At 42.3% G+C, this 24164-nt stretch overlaps 2 protein-coding genes across 2 annotated transcripts; both read left to right on the forward strand.

The window, feature by feature from the left end:
* Window positions 1-3814: 3814 nt before the first annotated feature.
* Window positions 3815-4543, forward strand: LOC139308399 (vomeronasal type-2 receptor 26-like; the record flags this gene model as incomplete). Its single annotated transcript, XM_070931917.1, has 1 exon — window positions 3815-4543. A coding segment is annotated over one exon (729 nt), but the record flags the coding sequence as incomplete, so codon positions are not given.
* Window positions 4544-23244: 18701 nt separating this feature from the next.
* Window positions 23245-23946, forward strand: LOC139308400 (vomeronasal type-2 receptor 26-like; the record flags this gene model as incomplete). The annotated part of the gene is made up of 1 exon (XM_070931918.1): window positions 23245-23946. A coding segment is annotated over one exon (702 nt), but the record flags the coding sequence as incomplete, so codon positions are not given.
* Between the last annotated feature and the right edge of the window lie 218 nt (window positions 23947-24164).

Raw genomic sequence — 24164 nt, forward strand, 5'->3', positions numbered from 1 at the left:
TGTTTCATTACTCCCTTTGTAGGAGGGTCAACAGCAGAAAGGCAACACATTTATTTATTTATTTATTTATTTATTTATTTATTTATTTAATTATTTATTTAATTATTTAATTATTTATTTATTTGATTCTATTTCTATACCGCCCTTCTCCCGAAGGACTCAGGGCGGTGTACAGCCAGAATAAAAACACAAAAACATACACACATCATAAATTTAAATTGAAAATTATTAAAATTATTAAACAATTTCTGGCCAGTTTGATTTAAAACCCAAAGTTAAAATTCCAAATTAAAATTCATCTACATAGTCAGCCCTGCCTGTCAGAAAGCAGGGTCTTGAGGGCGCAGCGAAAAACACGGAGGTCGGAGATCTTACGTACCTCCAGGGGCAGTTCATTCCAAAGGGCAGGAGCTCTCACAGAGAAGGCTCTCCCTCTGGGTGTCACCAGTCAACATAATTTGGCCGACAGCACCCTGAGGAGTCCCTCTCTGTGGGATCGAACTGGCCGGTGGGAGGCTATCGGTGGCAGAAGACAGTCTCGTATGTACCCAGGTCCTAAGTTATGGAGTGCTTTAAAGTTGTAACCAGCACCTTGAATCGCACCTGGAAGACCACTGGGAGCCAGTGCAGCTCGCGCAGGAGAGGTATTACATTGGCACAACGAGTTACACCCATAAACACCCGCACACCGAATTCTGGACCAGTTGGAGCCTCCTAGTGCTCTTCAAGGGGAGCCCCATGTAGAGAGCATTGCAGTAGTCCATACAGGAGGTGACAAGGGTGTGAGTGACCGTGCGCAAGATATCCCGGTCCAGAAAGGGACGCAATTGGCAGATCAGGCGAACCTGAGAAAAAGCCCCCCTGGCCACGGCCGTCATATGCTCTTCTAAGGACAGCCATGCATCCAGGAGGACACCCAGGTTGCGAGACCTCTCTGTGGGGGCCAAGGTTTCACCCCCAATAGTCAGCGATGGCACCAGCTGACTATACCGGGACGCCGGGAGCCACAGCCACTCGGTTTTGGAAAGGTTGAGTCTGAGCGTATTTCTCCCCATCCAGATCCGTATGGCCTCCAGGCAATGGGACATCACGTTAAGGGCATCATTGGGGTGGTCTGGGGTGGAGATGTACAGCTGAGTGTCATCAGCGTACTGATGGACCTTCACCGCAAAACCATGGATGATCTTGCCCAGTGGCTTCACATAAATGTTGAACAGAAGGGGCGAGAGGACCGACCCTTGTGGCACCCCACAAGCAAGGTGCCTCAAAGTTGACCTCTGACCCCCTGCCAACACAAACTGTGAGCGGTCGGAGAGGAAGGAGGAGAACCACCACAGCATGGTACCCCCTATGCCTAACCCCCTCAACCGCTGCAGCATGATACCATGGTAGATGGTATCAAAAGCCGCTGAGAGGTCTAATAGGACCAGGACAGAGGAGGAACCCCTGTCCCGAGCACTCCAGAGATCATCAACCAATGCGACCAATGCCATTTCTGTGCTGTATCCTGACCACAAAGTGAAGGTTGGAATAAGGTTGGACGATAATTCGCTAATACAGCCGGGTCCAGGGAAGGCTTCTTGAGGAGGGGCCTCACCACCGCCTCTTTCAAGGCAGCAGGAAAGGCACCCTCACTCAAAGAAGCATTAATAATCCCCTGGAGCCAGCCTCGTGCAACCTCCCGGGAGGCCAGTACCAACCAGGAGGGACACGGGTCCAATAAACATGTGGCAGTGCTAAGCCTACCCAGAATCCTGTCCACGTCCTCGGGAGCCACAGGGTCAAACTTTTCCTAGATAATACTCTCAAGACCTACCCCCATCTCCTCCCCTGGACTTACCCAATCGGAGTCCAAGCCTTCCCGAATCTGAGCGACTTTATCATGCGGGAATTGCACAAAATCCTCAGCCCGACCCTGCAAGGGATCTTCCCACGCTCCGCCCCCCAAAGAAGGGAGCGGGTCACCCTAAACAGAGCAGCTGGGCGGATCTCTGCAGATGCGATAAGAGCGGAAAAATAATTAGATTTTGCCGCTTTTATTGCCACTAGGTAGATCTTGATATAAGACCTCACCAGTGTTCAGTCAGATTCGGATTGGCTACTCCTCCAATCGCTCTCCAGCCATCTTTTCCGACGCTTCATCTCTCTCAGCTCCTCAGAGAACCAGGGAGCCAATTGAAATCGGCATCAGGTCAGAGGCCGCAAAGGCACGACACGGTCCAAAGCTCTGGCGGCTGCCCTATCCCAGGTGGCCACCAGGTCTTCAATTGAGTCGTGTGCCAGGGTCTCAGGGAATGGCCCAAGCTCTTTTAGGAACCTTTCCAGGTCCATCAGGCACCTGGGATGGAACCACCTCATCAGTTCCATCTCCCTGTGGCAGGTGGAAGCAGCTTGAAAGTCTAAGTGAAGGAGAGAATGATCTGTCCATGACAAGGGCTTGATGTCTAAATCCCCTTTCCTAGATCATTCAACCACTGACCAGAGACAAAAATCAAGTCCAAAGTATGTCCCCCTATGTGAGTGGGGCCTTGAACTAACTGGGTCAGGTCCATGGCCATCATGGAAGCCATGAACTCCCGCGCTGCCTCTGATGCTTCACCAGCGGATGGCAGGTTAAAATCCCCCATGACAATAAGTCTGGGGGTATCCACCACCACCCTGGCAATAACATTGAGCAGCTCAGGCAGGGGCGCCGCTATATGGCAGGGAGCCAGATATGCAGTAAGCAGGCCCATCTGCACCCCACAACCCCACTTCACAAGAAGGGACTCACATCCGGCTATCTGAGGAACAGTGGTCTCCCTCGGACAAAGACTTTCCCTAATAATCACCGCCACGCCCCAACCGCCCCTCCCCTGAGCCCTCGGCTGATGGAATGCACGGAAACCTGTTGGGCACATTTCAATGAGGGGAACCCCCCCTCCTGGCACAACCAGGTCTCCGTAATCCCTGCCAGGTCCACCCCCCCTCCAAAATAAGATCGTAAATGAGGGGGGCTTTATTTACCACCGACCTGGCATTGCACAACATCAGCCGAGGACCCAGGGCCTGAGACTCTGTGCAACCTGGGAAATGAGCAGCGCATTGGGGGCCGGAGTATGCAATTGCTCGTAAGCAGCAAGAGCGTACTCCCGAAACATGATATGTCCCCCTGCGCCCCTCATATTTGCCCCTCCCACTCACTATCTCAATTGAGCTGCCCATCATTTCACCCCCCAGCACCCCGGTCAAACTTCCATCCCCGTCCCCTCCGTGACGCCCATCAGACCCACCACCCTGTTCAGTAGCCATATGGACCCCCCCAGGTCCATCTCCACAGCCCCCTCCCCCCCTCCCGGATCCCCTTAAAAACTTCCCTGATATCCTAATTAAAAAACCCCTCAGCCCCCTTTTTTTTGCATGCCACCTCTCTGGGTCCCAAAACCCGTCATTGAGGAAGGCCCTCGATAATGTGGAGGGCCATACCTGCGAGAGGGGGAAATCTCGCAGTGCAAGAAGACTGGTTGTCGTATACATCTCAAGTGTCAGAGATGGAGGCGAGAAGCATGACTCGGGGTCCATTCAATAGTCTAGAAAGCCAAGGTAGAACATACAGCCATTTCCAGTACAACGTATCACTTTTGCAGGAGGGAAAATGTGTATGGTAGTTGCTCAAGAAATCCTTAGACAAAGACTTTTGATTTCAGATGCAGCTCGCTGTGACCCCTGCCCAGGAGACCAATTTCCCAACAAGGACAAGGACCAATGCATTGCCAAGAAGATCCACTTCCTTGCCTATCAAGACACCCTGGGATACATTTTAGTTTCTCTCGCTCTCTTTTTCTCTCTGATCATTTCTGCAGTCCTGGTGATTTTCTATAAACATCATGACACACCAATCGTCAAGGCCAACAACCGAGATCTCACTTACATTCTCCTGGTCTCCCTCCTGCTCTGCTTCCTCTGCTCCTTCCTCTTCATTGGTCAACCAGGGAAGCTCACCTGTCTCTTACAACAATCTGCCTTTGCCATTCTCTTTGCCCTTGCAGTTTCCTCTGTGTTGGCAAAAACTGTCATGGTGGTTCTTGCCTTCATGGCTACCAAACCAGGGAACAAGACAAGGAAACTCTTAGGAAAACCACTGACCAACTCCATTGTCATAGCCTGTCCCCTGATCCAAGCCATCCTTTGTGCCACCTGGCTGGGAACCTCTCCCCCATTTCTTAACCTGGATTTCCACTCCTTGTTTGGAGAGACCATCTTGGAATGTAAGCAAGGCTCAACTATAATGTTTTACGGTGTCCTTTCTTACCTAGGACTTTTGGCCCTAGTCAGTTTCACAGTGGCATTTCTAGCTAGGAAATTGCCTGACAGCTTTAATGAAGCCAAGTTCATTACTTTTAGCATGCTGGTCTTTTGCAGTGTTTGGATCTCCTTCCTCCCCACCTACCTGAGCACCAAAGGGAAGTCCATGGTGGCTGTGGAGATCTTCTCCATTTTGGCCTCTGGAGCTGCTCTCTTGGCTTGTATCTTTTTCCCCAAATGCTACATTATTCTGCTGAGGCCAGATTTGAATTGCAGAGAAAATATAGTAAGAAACAAGAGTATCTAACTAATGCAAGGATTAGCCTCATTTATATTTGTCTTTGTGGCATGTTTAGAATGTGATAAGATTTCTAATAAATGATGACAGAAAGGAGGAATTTGTCCATAAAAGAATTCCTTATGAAGTTCTGCAACTGCTTACAATATTCCGGTGGTCAGTTTTTTCTTTTTTGTGTTTTCAAAGTGTCCTTAGTGAGTTCCAAAGCCCTTGTTATTAAAGATGTGTTTATTATTTCAGATATTTCTAAGTTTATATGGAACAGGAAAAAACCAAGAATTAGATAGAAACTACTGCAAGATGCTTAGGAAAAAGTGGGGGTTAGGTTTTCCAGATCTGAAATTGTATTTTGAGGGATGTTGTCTGGCCTGATTAAAAGACTTGATGAACCTCCAGAATAAGAGGGCCACGAATTAAGGTTTGGATGGCATGATTATTTATGGTATGATAAAGTTAAAGTTAATGTTTGTTTATTTATTTATTTATTTTGTCGCATTTCTATTCCGCCCCACTCCCAAGGGACTCTGGGTGGCATCGAATGTTGATTTTAGTAATCACTTTGCTAGACGTGCCATACTATGAGTTTGGAATAAATATAAAACAAGGTTCTATACGAAGTTGCCTCTTTGGGTGTCCCCACAAGAAGCTTTTTTAAGAAAATAAATGGTGGCGAAGGCAGACAGTTGGACATATGGTAAAATGTTATCTTTCAACTCTGGTGAAGATACATTAAAGTTGAGGGAAGAACTTGAATTAGAAGGTTATGTTTGCCATTGGTTTACATATCAAGAACTGAAAGAATAATCTAAATAAAACAAAAAAGAGTTGTGGGTTTGATTTTGCTATGAATGAATTGAAAATCTTACTGTGTGGTAGTGATGAGCATGTTATTGCTAAGATTTATAAAATGTTATTGAACTTGAATTTGGAAAGTGACCATGTAAAACATTGTATGATTCTCTGAGTAAGGAATTTTGGATATAATGTGATGCTTGAACAATAGGAAAATATATGGATGAAAGGTTTAAAATTTACACTAAACTGTAATTAAAAACAAAAATTTTATAAGATCATGTATCGCTGGCATTTAACACCGGATAAGTTATGCAGAATGCATAAAGGCATTTCAAATGAATTTATAAAGGAAAGATGAAACTTCTTACCTTTTATAATGGACATGTGTTAAGAAATTTTAGAGTAAGATTCATACTATAATACAGAATATTATTAAAATAAAAATAAAAATGAAACCAGAAACTTTTCCTTTGGGTTTAATAGAAAAAGACTTGGAGAAAAATTTTGATCTTATATATGTTGACAGCAGCAAAACTATTATACGCACAAAAATGGAAGGACGCTTATGGACAAATGGCTACAGAAGCTGATGGAGTTGGCAGAAGTGGCAAAATTGATCGTTTTGTTTAAAGGAAAGAATATAAATATCCTTTGTTTCCACATGGAGACCACTTCTGAACTTTGTGCTTGAGGTGGATAAAAATGAAACTTTGATTTTGGGTTTTACCGATTAGATTGATATGTTTTTATAGAAATAGATAGTTTATATTACTATGGGAAGACAAAAAGTTGTGGTTTGATGTTAATGCATTTTTTTTTTTTACTGCAACAGAGGGAGTCGGAAGTCAATGTTTCTTCTTTTCTTTTCCCCAATTTCTCCTCACTTTTCTCTCCCTGTTTCCCCCTCAACACACTCTGCCTTCCTATTTACTTTTGTCTTTTCTTTTTTATCTTATAACCTAATAAAAAATGTTAAACTGGAAAAAAGATGTGTTTATTATTTCAAGGAGGAAATTTTCTTATTTTGTTCCTTATTTTATTTAGTTTATTTTTAAGGTAGTGTTTTAAAGGATTGGGTTCAATATCAGTGTTTCTAATCATATAGGCTGTTTCCTTAGATGTTTGAGGCTTTATAGAACTTCCCTAACACTACTCAATTGTTTGTGAAATAGCAGAGTTTAAATCCCCCAGCCATCCAGATCTGCAGTACTGCCTCATCAATGTTGGGCAGAATTTCCCTGAAAGGAATGAACAAAGAATGTCATAATTGTATGGAGTAGTTTAGTCATCTCTTGTGACATTTCATCTCATGGACTTCCCTGGTAAACTGCTGTTCTATGAAATCTGTGTGCACAGAAGGTCTCCACAGGAATCATTCTAGAAGAATGACAACATAATTGATAGTTGATAGTTTGTTAATTATGAATATATAATATTCATATATATATATCTATTTCTTATACAAAAATCATCTTCTCTTTCTTTCTGAAATGTATAATATGAGTGCAATCTTTGGTCTTCAAGATTTCCTCCCACTATTCTCTGGAGAAAATTTACCCTGGGCACACTCTTAACAAGCAATACTGCTGTGAGAATTGATTATTGATTTTGGTCCTCCATTTGAAGCCTGAAGATTTAAGCAGTTGTAATAGCTACATAAACATTACAGATAGTGCTTGTTTAGCAACAATGATGAAATAGCAACTTTGCAACACATCATATTGACGGAAATGGGACAATTGGCTGCAGTCACCTTGCCCCGGCCACCTCATCCCAGCCTCCCCATTTCAGCTAACCCACCATGGCCACCCCTCCCCATCAGTCCCTCCCTGGTATCCCCTCCTATCAGCCCTCCAACTGATTCTCCCCAGCCACCCTCTCCCGCTGCCTCATCCTGGCTGATTTTCAAATTGCCTTGGCAGATTTGCAACACGGGACAATTAGCCCTGCGTGTCTCAACTGTTCCCAGACCAAAACCATTCCCAGAAGATCCTTCCCACTGCACCAACCTCCTCCTCTTCTACTGACTCCTGGAATTGGGGCCCATTCCCCATTTTTTTCATCACCTCCCACATGAGAATCATTCTCAGCAAAGAGGGATCGGTGCCATGTGGGTTGCAGACAGTAAGAGGCTCTAGGTCAGATCTGCCATAATGGATGAGAGGGGGGAAATAGGGAAGGGGGGAATGACAGGAAACATAACAGGCAACCAGAGACAACGACTGAATGATCCAAGGACAGAGGCATGGGAACAGAATGCAAAAGGCCACCAAAAAGACCTCAAACTTTAGAAACCAAGATGACTAATTTTAACCTCATTGGACACTAACAAGATGACATATGGGGAAGGGCCTGGGAGTAGGTTAAATCACATGGTCTATACAAGAATCTTCAGATCTGGCTTTGCTTACGCTGTAACCACTTGACTTTTAGTAAAAGTATACCCAACTCTACAAATATAGTCAAGGATTTTTCTTTCCTAAATGTCTAAACTGGGACAGGCCTGACATTCTGTCCACCAGCAAGGCCAGCAAAAGCATTATGCAACCGGTGGTCCCAACATAGATGATGCTTCCTAAATTAAAGGCTCTGTCACTCCAGGAGAGATTGAATTTTTTTCCCTCCCAGATAGTTGTACGGAGAACACAGTCCTGCCCTGCATTGACAGCAGGCTACAGCTTGTGGGCCCCTCTTTGCAAACTGCACACCTCAGGCCATGGAATTGATCAGCAAACCGAAGCACTGAATTGGCTGCTGCATGGTGGGAACAGAAGCTGTCTGGCCCATGTGCTCACCCTTTGCATTGAACCAAAGTGGGGCAGCTCAAAGGGAGTCAAAAGGCAACCATGATCACTCCTGCCACAGCCTGGGGTATCCAGTGTGCAAAGAGGGGTGCGTCAACCATTGCAGCTTGGGAGGGGTGAATGTCATGGGTCAGCTGGAGTGAGGGGGCTGGGATGAAGCGGATGTAGGCAATTGTCCCAGACTACACATTGACAATGTTCACAGGTCTGTAAAGCATAAAAAAATGATGTTCTTCATCAATGTTGGGACAGATTCACTTAGCAAGCACTTCCAGCATGATTTTGGGAGCAGCCACCAGTGGCCTCATTCAGTTGTGGTCCCTTGGAATATGGTGGCCGCTTCTGTCATTGCACCATGTGGCCTTGTGACAAAGAGATTTGTTCTGCTTCCTCTGGCTGTTTATGCAGCATTGCAGAAAACTCTGGAGCTCCAGCGAAGGTAAAGTTTCAGGTGGGGGTCAACAACGGTGATTTCATTTATTTATTTTATTTTCCGAGCGCAGAACATCTTACAATAAAAGGCAGAAAATGTGCTATTTAAAATTGGCCTGCTGATCTAAATAAAACAAAAATTAAAAACTATACAATCAATATAAAAATTAAACACAGGAGGAGATTAAAACCCTTATGTGACATTATACAGGCTGTCCTACAGCCTGTCCTACAGGCTGACATTATACAGGCACTGAAAAATGTGACTTATGACCGTTTTTCACACTTATGACCATTGCAGCATTCCCATGGGCATGTGGTCAAAATTCGGGCCCTTGGCAACTGGCTCATATTCATGACGGTTGCAGTGTCCCAGGGTCCTCTTTTGTGAGCTTCCAACAAGCCAGGTCAATGGGGAAGCCAGATTCATTTAACAACCATGTCATTAACAGACGGGCATGGATCTAGTTCACAGGTGGTCACAACTACATCCCATGGACTCTGTCAACATCTTTGGGATCAACCAGATCAAACTGTTCCTAAATTACTGCAAAACTCCTTTCCCCAGCCTTCTCCATAGGATCCACACCATGCTTGGCCTACAACTGGGAAGAGATCCAAGCAATTTTATCAACCAGAATTCCTCTGTGAGTGTGAGAAAAAAAATTCCCTCGCAGTTGCTGTGCCTATTAATGGCCTTTGGCTTAGATAATTGATAGGCCAATCAGAGTGCAGCTCCTGGTTTTGAAGCCCCGGGGCTTTTTCTATGCCTTCCCTAACTGTCACTAACTGTCAGTATATAAGGAGCTGCTTGCCAGCAGGCTAACCCAGTTCGGGATCAGAGGCAGAGCTGAAGCCCCTAAAGCCTCTCCCTTCTGAGGAAGGAAGGCCCAAACTCCAATCGTACAGGGTGACTGGAGAAAGAGCTGACAAGATACTTAAGGAAGAGACTGACAATGGATATTCTGTTGAATAGGCTTTGTTTATTTTCGTAAATAAAACAGTTTAGTTTAAAAATCTTTGTGAGGCTCATTTATTTCATAGATTGTAAACATAGAAAGTTACGGTCCACCATCTTTATAACATCCTGTGAGGCCTGAAGGAAAACCTACACATGACCCTTACCCAGAAGGTTCCAGATCATCTTTAAAAAGGCCACAGGTGTCACTCAGTATTATAAGAAGTGCAAAAAGAATGGAGAAATATGGACATTTTGAGGCTTGTAGTGCCATGAGGTGGGCCTTAATAGAAGCTCTCGCTCAGGTATGTCAAACACAAGGCCCCTCCCACCCCAGTCCGCACACAGGAGGGGACGAGTGCACAGGGTCCAACAGTGTCTGGCAGTAGTCATAGCCCATGCTGGGCAGGTGGGTCCAAGCACTGGGACTGCCAGGTTGGCCCTCCAAGCAAAAGGGGGAGGCAGAGCCATGGGGGGGGGGGCACGTGATCAGACCTGCTGAATGCACCAGGTGGCTGCCCACTCACTCACCCACTCTGTCCCACCATTTGTTTTCTCTTGCCCACGGCCATCCCAGCTGGGACGGGGCAGGCAGATGCGTGGCCCCCTTGCAGACCAAATCTCCTGCCTTCCCCCAGGCATCTGCTTCCACCTCCTCCTGTTGCTTCCACCATGGGGCTCAGCCTGTGCTGTCCAAACCTCTTCCTCCAGCTCCACCAGACATGTGGGATGAGCCTCCCACCCACTTCCCCACCCACAATGGCCCCAGTATATGGGAAGGGCACGGAGACCCATCCCCAAGAGGCAGCCGGTATGCCCCTCCCTACTCTGCCTTGCCTGAGCCCAGCCCCAGAGCTGACTTACATGCCATACACCAACGTACTTTGGAACCCCTCAGCCAGGCCACCACCCCCATCTCACCCCCTGCCTCGCCTTCAAGCAGTGGCACCAGCAGTAGCAGAGCCCTCCAGCAGGAGCCCCACTGTCCCTCAGCCCCTCTTCCCAATCCAGGAAGCCCAGACTGGGCAAGGAGAGTGAGCCTGGAGCAGGAGGCAAGTGAGCCCAGGGAGCCCCTCAGGGAAGTAGGGCACGGCTGTGGAGTCCTGGTGTCCTGGGAGCTCAAAGGTCAGATGACTCATGCTGCCATCTGTGCACCCCCCGTGTGGCCCAAGAGGGTCAGTGAGTCTCCTCCGGTGGATCAGCCTGGTCCCACCCCCCAACATGAGGGACATCTAGCTCGCCACGCCCACCCTGTCCACACCCACCCATCCACCCACAACCACACAGCCATGCCGCTCCCCTAAGGGCAACAACAATCCTGATCTGACCCTCAGTGAAATGGAGTTTGACACCTCTGCTGCAGCTCACATTCATGATTTAAATTTTAAATTTGGTTTTAAATTTGAGCCGAACTCAGTAGCTTTCCTATTTGAGGTAGTGGCCAAGGCCTCAGAGGGATCACACAGCAGAGACTGGGGTATAATCCTCAGTTCCCTTTGGAACCCCATCAGTCACTAAGAGTGGACTGGTCAAAGATATCCAGCCTCCCTGCAGAGAGGGGCAGCAAAATAGAATCTCAAAGTCATGATCTGGCCAGGACAAAGGGGACAAGGATAGCTCCTCCTCAGATCCCATTGGAAGTGGTCTGTTTTGAGTTGAGCCATGAATGATGGTGGCCATGTTGAAGGGCCTCTAAGACCTGCCCTGGGGATGGCAAATGGACATCTCTCAAGACCATAAGTCTGGGGAACCCCACAGTCAACTGAGAAATGCCCTACAGAGGCTCAGACATGGAGGCTGCTGTGCAGCAAGAAGGCTGGTACAGTAGTATTGATTCCAACTGGTCCTGTGAAGGAATCTTCAAGAAAAGAATTTCAGACATGGCAATTTGGAGAGCAGCACCCCAAAAGACCAAAAAAGACACCCGGATGACAATTCCTACCCTTAGCATACAGCAACAGAAATTTACAAATCTTGCCCCCCAAAATGCAGTTAATATCCTGAGATTCTTCCTCAAATTCCATTTATGCCTTGTGCCACTATTCTCAAGTAGCACTCCTATTATCTTCTCTGCAGGGGTCACTTTCATGTAGGTCAACAACACAACTTCTCCATGACTCCATCTGCTCTGTGAATTACAAGAGACACAAAGATGTTTTCCATTCTCCTGCATGAAGAGAAGCTGTTGCTAAGGGGATAGGACAATGGCTCTTTCCTGCAATTATCAGAAGAAGAGATACATGCTTCATGTATCCCCTGTGGATTTCTAGGCACAAAAATCTTCCAAGATAAAATTTGCTTTAAAAAATATCTCTGAATTCACCAGCTGGGGGGCAGAACATGTCACGTTAGCCTGCCTTGCAAAGAGCTCACTCCTGGGTTGGAAGAGACTCACATGCCTTTGTTTCCTCTTTGGTCACAGCCTAAACACAGGTAAGAGGAAGCATTGTTGACATAAATTTGTCCTGGTGCCATCCAGGAGGCACAGGTGGTGTCTGACTTGCTAAAGGTCCACTGAGATTTCAGGAGAAACCTTCAAATCAGTTTCTGCATAAACCTTGATTTCTGTTCTAGGAGGGAAGGAGACGAGACTGACAGTCATGCTACTGCTGTTGCTGATGCTTTTCTGGCTCCTGGCTCCAACTACAGCAAAGAGTCTGAAAACCATCTGTGTGTTCAGGGGTTATATCGACTTAAAGGAAAGTTACTATAGACGTGGTGATCTCATTATTGGTGGGAATTTGCCCTTGGAAACCATTGTAATGTCTATTGTCCCAGCCTTTGATACAATGAATTTTCCTATTAAAAGTGGGTAAGTTTCAACTGAAGGGGAAATATGCAGATAATTGTTTTCTTTGCTTTAAATTCAGGGAGTTTTTTCAGAAATACTTCTAGAGTCTGTACTGTCCTGGTGCAGTGCACATTTTATGCTTTTCTCAATAAAATAGCAAGCTGTTGAAATATGCTGGAATTCTCAATCTCTTCATCAAGAAGATTAAACAACAAAAATGAAGAGGGAAGCTGTGCTGGCCTAGTGAAGAAGTTGAATTGTAAAAAAAACCCAAACCCAGTAAAATTTGGGAGTTTCTGCTCCCAAATTTTCCCCCAAACAGTGAAGCAAATTCTAAAGCCATGCACAAGCTTTCCTGTAATGTTCTCCAATGTTTTTCTCACTACAGACTCATCCTCGGTAACTACCAGCAGTTCCTTGCATTGATGTTTGCTGTCTCCCAGGTCAATAAGGATTTTCTTCTGCTCCCCAACATCACCCTTGGCTTCCACATCTATGGCGATTTCCAGAGGGAGAGGTCTATTTCCTTAAACAGCCTCTCCATGCTCTCCTCACGAGGCCAAGTGGTTCCAGGGTACAAATGTAACCTGCAGGACACTCTGTTCTCCGTCATTGGTGGTCTCAGTGCCAAATCCTCGAGGCAGATGGCCTCCATCTTCAGCATCTTTAAGGTCCCACAGGTAAGGGAGCTCTCTTGGATACAGTATGGAGTAGACAATCTCTCGGCTTTCCAATCCATGTCTATGTAAACGCTGAAACAATCAAAGCCAGTTCACTGTGTTTGGATGATCTGTGTTTGGCTTAATTCACTATACACGGGAATCAGGAAAAGACGAGAATGCTCCATACAATGTCGGCATTGAGAGCAATCACCTCAGCACAATTTAAACAAGCTGCATCGCCCGCACCCCAACCTCGTAATGCGTCTCAGCTGTTGGGCAGCCACTTCCTGCTCACTCAAACCAGGATATGGGATCATGACGCTCCCAAAGCTACAATGATGTTGATTCATTGGCCACATATCCCCTCATCTCGCACCCATTCAACCATCACCAGTAGTCCATTACTGCCTCCACCACAACTGAAACCTAGCCACCCGGTGCACATCCCCTCCTGGAATCATTGCAGGAGCGTTGTTCTCGTGACAAGCCATAGCTGGGCTCGACACAAACATCAGAAGCATACTCAGAAGCGAAAGAGGTAGTTTTTTCTGGGAGGGGGCATATAACGAACATGTGACATCAAAATGTGTTGCTGGGGGATCTTCCTAAAAAGGGGAGAAGATTAATCTTGCCACTCAAAATGAGACAACCTGACTGCTGGGGCCACAAACCACACAATGGTGACCCCTAAAGTCAAATATCTAACTTTACTTTGTTTTTGAAAAAAGAATCTCTTTTTCTCCAGCTCGGTGTTGGCTTTGAGTTTTCTCAGGGGGAGAGAAGACTGTATCCTTCCTTCATCCGGATTAATCCCAAGGAATCTCCTCAGTATGTGGGTTTAGTAAAGCTGCTCCTGTATTTCCAGTGGAACTGGGTTGGTCTTATGGCCCCTGAAGATGACAGGGGAGAACATTTCATTTCAATTCTGATGCCAATGCTCCAGGAGAAGGAGATCTGCCTGGCCTTCACTGAAAGGTTGAAATTAGATAGTATTCGGATTATAATGAAAAAATTACTTCTCAGTTTACAGACTTGGTCAAAAACTGAAGTGATTATTCTGTTTGGAGACTTCGATTGTAGTACTGGTGTACAGGCATTTTTGTCTCTCCAGGAAAAATTGATCAAGACAACATTGCAGAATGTTTGGATCTTAACCTCCCATTGGAAACTGAGTGTGGAGGAATCTGAAGAGACCTTGCTATTTCTAAAGTCTTTCCATGGAGTCTTGCATTTCAGGGACCACACCAGGGATGTCTCAGAATTCAATCATTTCCTCCTGTCTTTAGACCCCTTGAACCCACAAGCGGATGTATTTCTCCCTCCATGGTGGGAAATAGTCTTTCGCTGCAAGATTCACCAACCAGGCAAGATCCTTCCAAAGGGGAAAAAACAATGTACAGGAAAGGAGAATCTGCAGAATCTGCCAAATTACACTTTTGAAACCAGCATGACAGGTGAAAGTTACAATATCTACAATGCCATTTTTGCTGTGGCCAATGCTTTACATGCAATGTTTGCATCCAGAGCACAATTGACCATGATGCAGCTTGGAAAGAGGATCTCAATTGTCCAATCATGGCAGGTAATTTCTGTGGCTTCCTTAGAAAGGAAAACATATTAAAAGCAATTATTAGAAAGAGATGAAATAAGAACAATGTTTTGTTGGAAGAGTTTGGAGAGGGGGAGAAGAGAAGTAAACCAAATGAGCTGTCCATAAGATCCATAGAAGAAAGACCTTCGTAAAGTCCTGAAAGGCTTCAATGGTTGCCAGAGTTTCAGGAGGTAACCATGACAGGGAGTAGATGTCAGCTGAGACCAAAAGAATAATCTGGCTGCATTTGAGAAAGAAGCTTCCAGAAGTCATTAGAAATCCTACTTGAGACAGTTGCATAACAACCTCCGTTTCCCTCAGCATATAACCCAAATCCAACTTGTAGAAAGACACTCAATTCCTTTTACCCTTGGTTTATGTTTCTATCAGTTAACATCCTGTTTGACCCCACCCAATTTGTCCAGTTTTACATTTATTGTACTGCTCAGGTTGTAGTGTGAATGCAGCAAATCTTGGTTCACCTGAGCACATAAAGCAGGACTCAAAATAGTCTTAATGGGCTGTTTGTCTCAAACACATCAGACTTTTCTGCATTAATGGATAGACATTGAACTTCTCTGGACAGTGAATTGAAAAACCAGGGCAAGCCCTTCCTTTTCCTTGATGCCCATTTCATCAGACATTGTTCTTGCATTGTGCTCTGTTCAATTCTCAGACAGAGAAAATCAGAGGAATTGTACTCTGTTCTCATACAAATTATTTAATTGTTGCTAAAGTGAATTTATTGGTTACAAGACCCCAGGACAAAGTACATATTTAAAACTACATGTAATCAAGTATTACAGGAGGAAAACCATATACGACCTCGTAGACAACCCTCACTCTGTCAAGGACCTTGGAGTACTCATCTCAAATGATCTAAGCACCAGAGCTCACTGTAACAACATTGCCAAAAAGGCATTAAGAGTTGTTAATCTAATCTTGCAAAGCTTCATTTCTGGTAATATTATACTGCAATCTAGGGCATACAAAACCTTTGCTAGACCAATTCTTGAATACAGCTCATCTGCCTGGACTCCACACTTTATTTCAGACATTAATACAATTGAGCGAGTCCAGAGATATTTCACGAGAAGAGTACTCCACTCCTCTGCTCACAACAGAATACCTTATGCTACCAGGCTCGAAATCTTGGGATTAGACAATTTAGAACCACGCCGCCTTCAGTCTGACCTAAGTGTAGTATACAAAATTATCTGCTACAATGTCCTACCTGTCAATGACTACTTCAGCTTCAACCACAATAATACATGAGCACACAATAGATACAAACTCAAGGTAAACCACTCCAAACTCAATTGCAGAAAATACGACTTCAGCAACAGAGTGCTCAATGCCTGGAATGCTTGGGGTCCTGAAAGAGCTTCCTCCTAAAATGTTAAGAGACAGAAAGCAGTTTGGTTTTTTGGTGAATGAACTAAGAAACCAGCAGCTCCAGTATAGATGGATGTCCCATTTGGGATAATAGTGACATACGCTGGGCAAAGACATCGTTTAAACACAGTTGGAAAGGCAAAAGATTTTTATGCCAATGTTTTAAAGGCTGGAAGGCCACCCTCACCAGGGGGTGCTAGAAAGCAATTGGAAATTACACAACAAGAGAAAGATGGAGGGCAACCACAAACTTACGCTCAAGCACTAGCTGGAGGAGCCAATTTGGAAGAAGATTTACTGTTGAGTGGGGGTCCACCACCAACCCTTGAGTCATTAACGATGATACAGCTGCCAAAAGATCAACGATTGACAAGAGCTACTTAGAAACAACATCTGGCATAACAGCCTCAAGATTCAACCCAACAAGTCCAAAAAACACAAGCAGTGGGAGGAGTTAGGCCGAAGTCTAAAATGGTGGAGGAGGTTCAGCTGATGCTCTCAAAGCTTGGAGCGCCCAGAGATGGCAAATAAATTTTTATCTTGGAATGTCAACGGTTTAAATTCTCCACAAAAAAGAAAGAAAATATTTCACTATTTGAAGCAATTTCAGAACGATGTCATTTGTTTGCAAGAAACACATATTAAATCCTCAGATCAAAAGTATTTGATAAATTCGAAATTAGGTACACATTTTGTGGCATCAGCACCAGAGAAGAAAAATGGCCTAGTTATATACTTTAAAAGAGGCTTAGTGGCCAATTTAATTGAGGCTGACACTCAAGGTAGATATATTGCAATCGAATTAACAACACAGAATGGGAAGCTGCTTGTAATTGGAGTATACGCACCTAATCAACAACAAGATAAATTTTATAAACTTTTACATACTAAAATATTACAATGGGATTATAGATCTTTACTTATAATGGGTGATTGGAATGGGGTAATAAATACTCAGAAAGATAAAAAAAGTCTTTCCAAGATATCCATGCGTGCTAAGTTGCCTAAATCTTTTTTTGATATTTTGGAGGATATGGAGCTCAGAGACATTTGGAGAGAAAGGAACGTATTGGAGAGTGATTTTACTTTTTTTTCAGATAGGCATCAATCTTTTTCTAGGATTGATTTTATATTAACTATAAATGATCTTTTTTCTAGGGTGAAGAATATGAAGATATGTCTAAGAACTTTAACTGATCACAGCCCGGTTTGGGTGGAACTAGAGCAGGAAAAGGGGAAAGAAGGTCTTGGAGGTTAAATGAGAATTTATTTAGATATGAAGATAACTTGTGTGAGCTTAAAAAAACAAATGAAAGATTTTTTTGTTAACAATATGAATAAAGGAACTTCGATGGAGATGGTATGGGATGCGTGTAAGGCATATATGAGAGGAACATTAATTTTTTTGAATAATAAATATAGATTAAAACAACAAAACAGACGGAAAGAGATAGAGGAGGAAATTAAAAAGAAAGAACAATTGCTTATAATTAACCCGGGAGATAAAAAGGCAAAAGATATGATTAATATTTTAAGAGAGCAATTTAATATGTTAATGGCTGGGCAAGTAGCAACCAGCATACAATACGCCAGACATAATACATTTTGCAATGCTAATAAACCTGGGAGATGGTTGGCTTACACGATGAGGAAAAAACAGAAATCACGTGTTATAGACAAGATAGAATTTAGAGGTAAAGAGATTTATCAACAGAATTTAATAAAAAAGGCTTTTTTGGAGTTCTATACAAAGTTATATGCTAAAGATGCAATTCAAGATGTTGATATTGATAGATATTTAAAAATGGAGGTTCCTGAATTAACGCTGGAACAGAGAGAGAGATTGAATCAGCCAATAACTTCCGAGGAAATTGTTGGGGCAATTAAACAATTAAAAATAGGTAAGGCTCCGGGAACAGACGGACTAACAGCTGTTTATTATAAACATTTACAACCTGAAATGTTAGAACCACTCAAAATTTTATTTAATAAAATACAAGTAGGAGGAGGAGTACCACCTTCTTGGAAAACAGCCTTTGTCTCACTAATTCCAAAGGAGGACCAAAATTCCATTAAACCTGAGAATTTCAGGCCAATTTCACTTCTGAATACTGATTATATGATTTTTGCTAAAATATTAGCTAATAGATTAATGCCAGTTATGCAACAAATAATTCACAATGATCAATCAGGGTTTATAAAAGGGAGACAAATGAGATATAATGTTAGACAAATTGTAAATTTACTGGAATATTTGGAAAAAAATAATCAAGTCCCTGCAGCGTTTATATTTTTGGATGCAGAGAAGGCATTTGATCGTTTGAACTGGCAATTTTTGTTCAAAATAATAGAGAAAATGCACTTTGGGGAATATTTTACACAATCAATTAGAGCGATATACCAGCAGCAAACAGCACAAATTATAGTTAATGGAGGTTTAACAGAGGCTTTTAAAATTGAGAAAGGAACAAGGCAGGGGTGTCCTCTGTCCCCACTATTATTTATTTTGACTTTGGAGGTACTATTGAATAAGATACGTGATTCAGAAAAATTGAAGGGTATTGTAATTAGACATCAAGATTATAGATTAAGAGCATTTGCAGATGACTTGGTTATTACTTTATCCCAACCTATAGAGTCGGCTCCATATATATTGGATATAATTGATCAATACGGGAAAGTATCAGGATTTAAAGTTAATTCACATAAGACAAAGATGATAGTTAAAAATATGACTATACTTGAAAGAGATAAACTAGCAAGATTAACAGATTTTGAAATAGTTAAAAAGGTTAAATATCTAGGGGTATACATAGCAGCTTCAAATACAAAATTATACAAAAACAACTATGAGGTACTTTGGCAGAAGGTACAGAAGGATATGGAAAATTGGAAAAAAATACAGTTGTCTTTATTGGGAAGAATTGCAGCAATTAAAATGAATGTTTTACCTAGATTTTTATTTTTGTTCCAAATGATACCTGTGCTTAAGAAAGATGAAAATCTGAGAGAATGGCAGAAAGGTGTTAATACTTTTATTTGGGCTGGGAAAAAACCCAGAATAAAAATGAAAATTATACAAGATACACGTGAAAGAGGGGGTCTTAAAATGCCTAATTTAAGATTATATTATGAAGCAGCAGTTTTATCACAAATTAGTGATTGGTTTAATTTAACTGAGGGGAGAATTTTGAATTTAGAAGGTTATGATTTGTTATATGGATGGCATGCTTATTTGTTATATGACAAAAAAGTGGATAAAGTATTTAAGGTTCATATATTAAGAAATGCTTTGTTAAGGGTTTGGAAAAAATATCAATATAAGTTAAATTATAAGATACCTTTATGGGCAAATCCTAGACATGCAATAGAAAATATAAGTATAGAACAAAAACAGGAGGTGATTACCTATAAAGAGCTTCTTATTAAGGAAAGGGGGGTAATGTATTTGAAATCTTTAGATATACTGAGAGAAGAAGGTATAATTTATACATGGTTTCAGTATGGTAAACTTCAAGCTAGATGGAAGGAAGATCAAAAAACTGGCCTTGTGCAAAATGAGGAGAATTTGGTAAAACAAATTAGAGATCAAAAACAAATGCATATTAAAAGGTTGTATAATGTTCTATTGGAAATAGATTCTGAGACGGAATTGGTTAAAGACTGTATGATTAAATGGGCACAAAATTTTCAAGAGCCAGTAATGATGGAGACTTGGGAAAAGATTTGGATTAGAAATGTGAAATTTACACAACCACAAAATTTAAGAGAAAAATTTTATAAAATGTTTTATAGATGGCACTTAGATCCTAAAAAATTATCATGTATGTATTCTAATGTGCAAGCTAAATGTTGGAGATGTGACTGTGATGATGCAACTTATTATCATATATGGTGGACTTGTAGAAAAATCAAAGCATTTTGGATAAAGATTTGGTGGGTGATGCAGAATATTCTTAAAAAGAGACTGAAATTTACTCCACAGTTGTTCTTACTGGGTATAACTACGGACTGTACAGTTGCAGAGACTAAATTGATTTTGAACTTGATAGCAGCAAGATTGTTGGTAGCACAACACTGGAAGAAGGACTTTTTGCCTACTATTGATGATTGGATATTGAAAGTAACTAATTTAGCTGAAATGGCTAAAATTTCAGCATATCTGAAGGATCACACACAAGAAAGGTATATACAGGACTGGAGAAGATGGATTGATTATATACAAAATAAGTATCAGACCAAAAAATATCAAATAGCTTATGAATGATCTCTTTTATTTGTATAAGCGCTATATAAGTGATATTAGAAGTATTATGTTTAAGAAATAGGATTTTATATATGGAGGGTTAAGAATTTTTTTTTTAGGGGGTGTTAGTTTAATGATTGGTTATGCAATTCAGTTTATTGTTAAAGGTCAATAGAAATACCTTGTGTTCTGCTCTGGGAAGTCGGGGAGGGGGAGGGGGGGGTTGGGAGGGGGGGTTGTGGGGAAATTGTGTTTGTTTTAAAACTTTTTCAATAAAAAAAAATAGATACAAACTCAAGGTAAACCGCTCCAAACTCAATTGCAGAAAATACGACTTCAGCAACAGAGTGCTCAATGCCTGGAATGCAATACCTGATTCTCTGGTTACTTCCCCAAACTCCCCAAACTTTAACCTTAGATTTTCTACTGTTGACCTCACCCCATTCCCAAGACGTCTGTAAGTGGCATGCATAAGCATACCAACAAGCCTAATGTCCCTGTCCTAATATTCCTTTTTATTTAATCTTTTCATGTATCCAAATTATGTTTATACTTTTACCTGTTATCTTATATATGATTGACAAATAAATAAATTTAATTAATTAATTAATTAATTAATTAATTAATTTAAAAAATATGATTAATTTTGAAATGTGGCACTAAAATCTTTCAGTGTACTTATTCTGATAAAGCTTGATTTGAAGAAACCATGATACAAAGGACCAAAGGAAAAGCATTTGTAGTTTCAGAGTTAAATATTTGGTGTTACTGCAGATTCCTCAGTTCTCCACCAAGAGAACTCCTCTAGCTTTTCAGACATGAACTCATCTTCTCAAGATGGTCACCATGTTCTGATAGAAGCCATAACCATAGCTCTAGCCCAAATACTCCTATTTCTGAAGGTCTCCTTTCTTTCAGATTCTTCCCTATTTGAGGAATGTGCAGTTCAACAACAGCGCTGGAGATAAAGTCTCCTCCTCAGAAGATGGACTGGGAACCGCTGGTTATGATCTTCTTAACTGGGTTTTCCTTCCCAATCAATCTTTTCTCCCCAAGAAGGTTGGGCAAGTAAATCCTGAGGCTCCCCCAGGACAAGATTTCACCATTAAATCTGATGGAATCGTCTGGGGCACAAAGGTGAGCTGCAAGGAAATGTTGTAAATTCAAGGAAAGATTCATTCTCTTCTTGAGATGTACAACGTCTTTCTAACTGGAAAAATAATCAATTGAGTCAGAAACCTTGGCAGTCATTTGGTGTAAAATCAGCTTTGCATGTAACACGTTTGATGCCTGATTTGTGTCATTCCACAAAGGGTTAGCCTTGGGAACAATGTCTGCTTGAAATGCAGGATGCAATTACAGCAAGCAACAGTGATTTCCATGGACCATTGATGTTCAGTGTATCCTCATGGTTCCTTTTTTAGAAATGCTGTAGTTCAGTCACAAGCCTTCCTCTACAGGCTGAGATCCCAGTTCCAATCTCCAACATCTGATGGTAGGTTGGGACTGCCAATGGCCTAAATCCCCCAGCAGCTGTTCCTGGTTTTTGATAGATGGTGGCAATCTATTTCATAGAAGAGAATCTGAAAATAGAAGTAGGAATAAAAAAGGGAAATAGGAATGAGGGAAAGAATGAATGCAGCAAGTTCATTGCTTAAGTAATTTCAAATATTTCTCTCTCAGACCATCCCCTTTGCCAGATGTGGCACAAAGAGGTGCCATGCAGGAGAGAGGAGAAGAGTTCCAGAGGGCAAGCCAGTTTGCTGCTACCAGTGTGACCCTTGTCCAGAAGGGACATTTTCAAATCAGACAGGTAGAGCAGACTTCAAAAATAGAACTTCCAGGATCAAAGAACACATTCATTAAATCTATTTTCTTTATTGTGATCATTTTTTAATTTAATTTAATTTGATTTTTATTTTATATGCCGCCCTTCTCCGGAGACTCAGGGCAGCTTACAATGTGCTAAGAATAGCCTTCATTCTTTTGTATATTTATACAAAGTCAGCTTATTGCCCCCACAACTGGGTCCTCAATTTACCTACCTTAGAAAGGATGGAAGGCTGAGTCAACCTTGAGCCTTGGCGAGATTCGAACATGCAGTAATTGCAGGCATCTGGTCTTAATAACCAGCTTAATAACAGGGTGCGTTAGACCACTGTACTACCAAGGCTTTTTTTGATATGATTGAGTTCTGTTTTCAGCAGAACTTTTCAGTTGATGGATCTAAATTTCCCTGGCTACAGAAGTCACCTTTCCTAATCCTCAGCAGTTCCATGCAGGATAGTTTTAGGGCAGAATTTATGAATCTCCAACTTGTTTTCAACTCCTCCTGTAATATCTGATTGTGAAAACCAAATTCTAATCTTTTCCTGAGGAAGTGGGGTTTTCAGTCCAAGCTTTAATTCTTATTATTTAATGCATGCTTCATCCATCAATACTATCAACCTCTGAGGAAATAGACCTGCCAGAGAAAGAGGAGATTCATCTACCTGTGTCTCTTCGATAGAGTAGGAGTGATCAAATAAGTCTGAATGAACAGATTTGAAGCACAAAGCAGAGAGGTTAAGGCAAGGATCATGTACAGATAAACAAAACAGCAACATTCTTGGATAACAGATCTATCGATCTTCTGTGGATTCCCTTATAAAGTAGGGGAGAAAACAGGCAGCAATCTCAAACTGAAAGCCACATTACTCGTGGAATTGCATAATGAATGGATAGCTGGAACTGAACTAATCCTCGTCACTGGCTAATCTATCCTAGAATCATTATAAGTGCAGCATGATTTCCTTGAATGAATGAATTCTTAAACAAAGATTCTTGATTTCAGATGCAGCTCAATGTGAACCCTGCCCAGAAGACCAATATCCCAACAAGGACAAGGACCAATGCATTGCCAAGAAGATCCACTTCCTTGCCTATCAAGACACCCTGGGATACACTTTAGTTTCTCTCACTCTTTTTCTCTCTGTGACCACATCTGCAGTCCTGGTGATTTTCTATAAATATCATGACACACCGATTGTTAAGGCCAACAACAGAGAACTCACCTACATCCTCCTGGTCTCCCTCCTGCTCTGCTTTCTCTGCTCCTTCCTCTTCATTGGTCAACCAAGAAAGCTCACCTGTCTTATACGACAATCTGCCTTTGCCATTCTCTTTTCCCTGGCAGTTTCTGCTGTGTTGGCAAAAACTGTCATGGTGGTTCTGGCCTTCATGGCCACCAAGCCTGGAAACAGGTCAAGGAAACTCTTAGGAAAACCACTGACTAACTCCATTGTCTTAGCTTGTCCCCTGGTTCAAGCAGTACTTTGTGCCACCTGGCTTGGAACCTCTCCTCCATTTCTCAACTTGGACTTCCACTCCTTGTTTGGAGAGACCATCTTAGAATGTAAGGAAGGTTCAGCTTTAATGTTTTACATGGTCCTCACCTATCTAGCTTTTTTGGCCCTTGTCAGTTTCACAGTGGCATTTCTAGCTAAGAAATTGCCTGATAGTTTTAATGAAGCCAAGTTCATTACTTTTAGCATGCTGGTCTTTTGCAGTGTCTGGGTCTCCTTTCTCCCCACCTACCTGAGCACCAAAGGAAAGTCCATGGTGGCTGTGGAGATCTTCTCCATTTTGGCCTCTGGGGCTGCTCTCTTGGCCTGTATTTTTTTCCCCAAATGCTACATTATTCTGCTGAGGCCCGATCTGAATTGTAGAGAAAATATAGTAAGAAACAAGAATGTCTAACTAATGCCGGGATCTGCTTTTTATATTTATATTTCTCTTTGTGGCATGTTTAGAATATGATGATTTCTAAAAAAAAAAATGTCTTCAAAGAGGAATTTCCCCATTAAAAAATTCCTTATCAAATGCCACAATTGGTTAGAATTTACCTGTGATCAACAGCAATCACCCAG

The sequence above is a fragment of the Pituophis catenifer genome, unplaced genomic scaffold (assembly GCF_029215685.1).
Source record: "Pituophis catenifer annectens isolate HBS135680 unplaced genomic scaffold, rPitCat1.0.hap2 SCAF_1, whole genome shotgun sequence".
NCBI lineage: Eukaryota > Metazoa > Chordata > Lepidosauria > Squamata > Colubridae > Pituophis > Pituophis catenifer.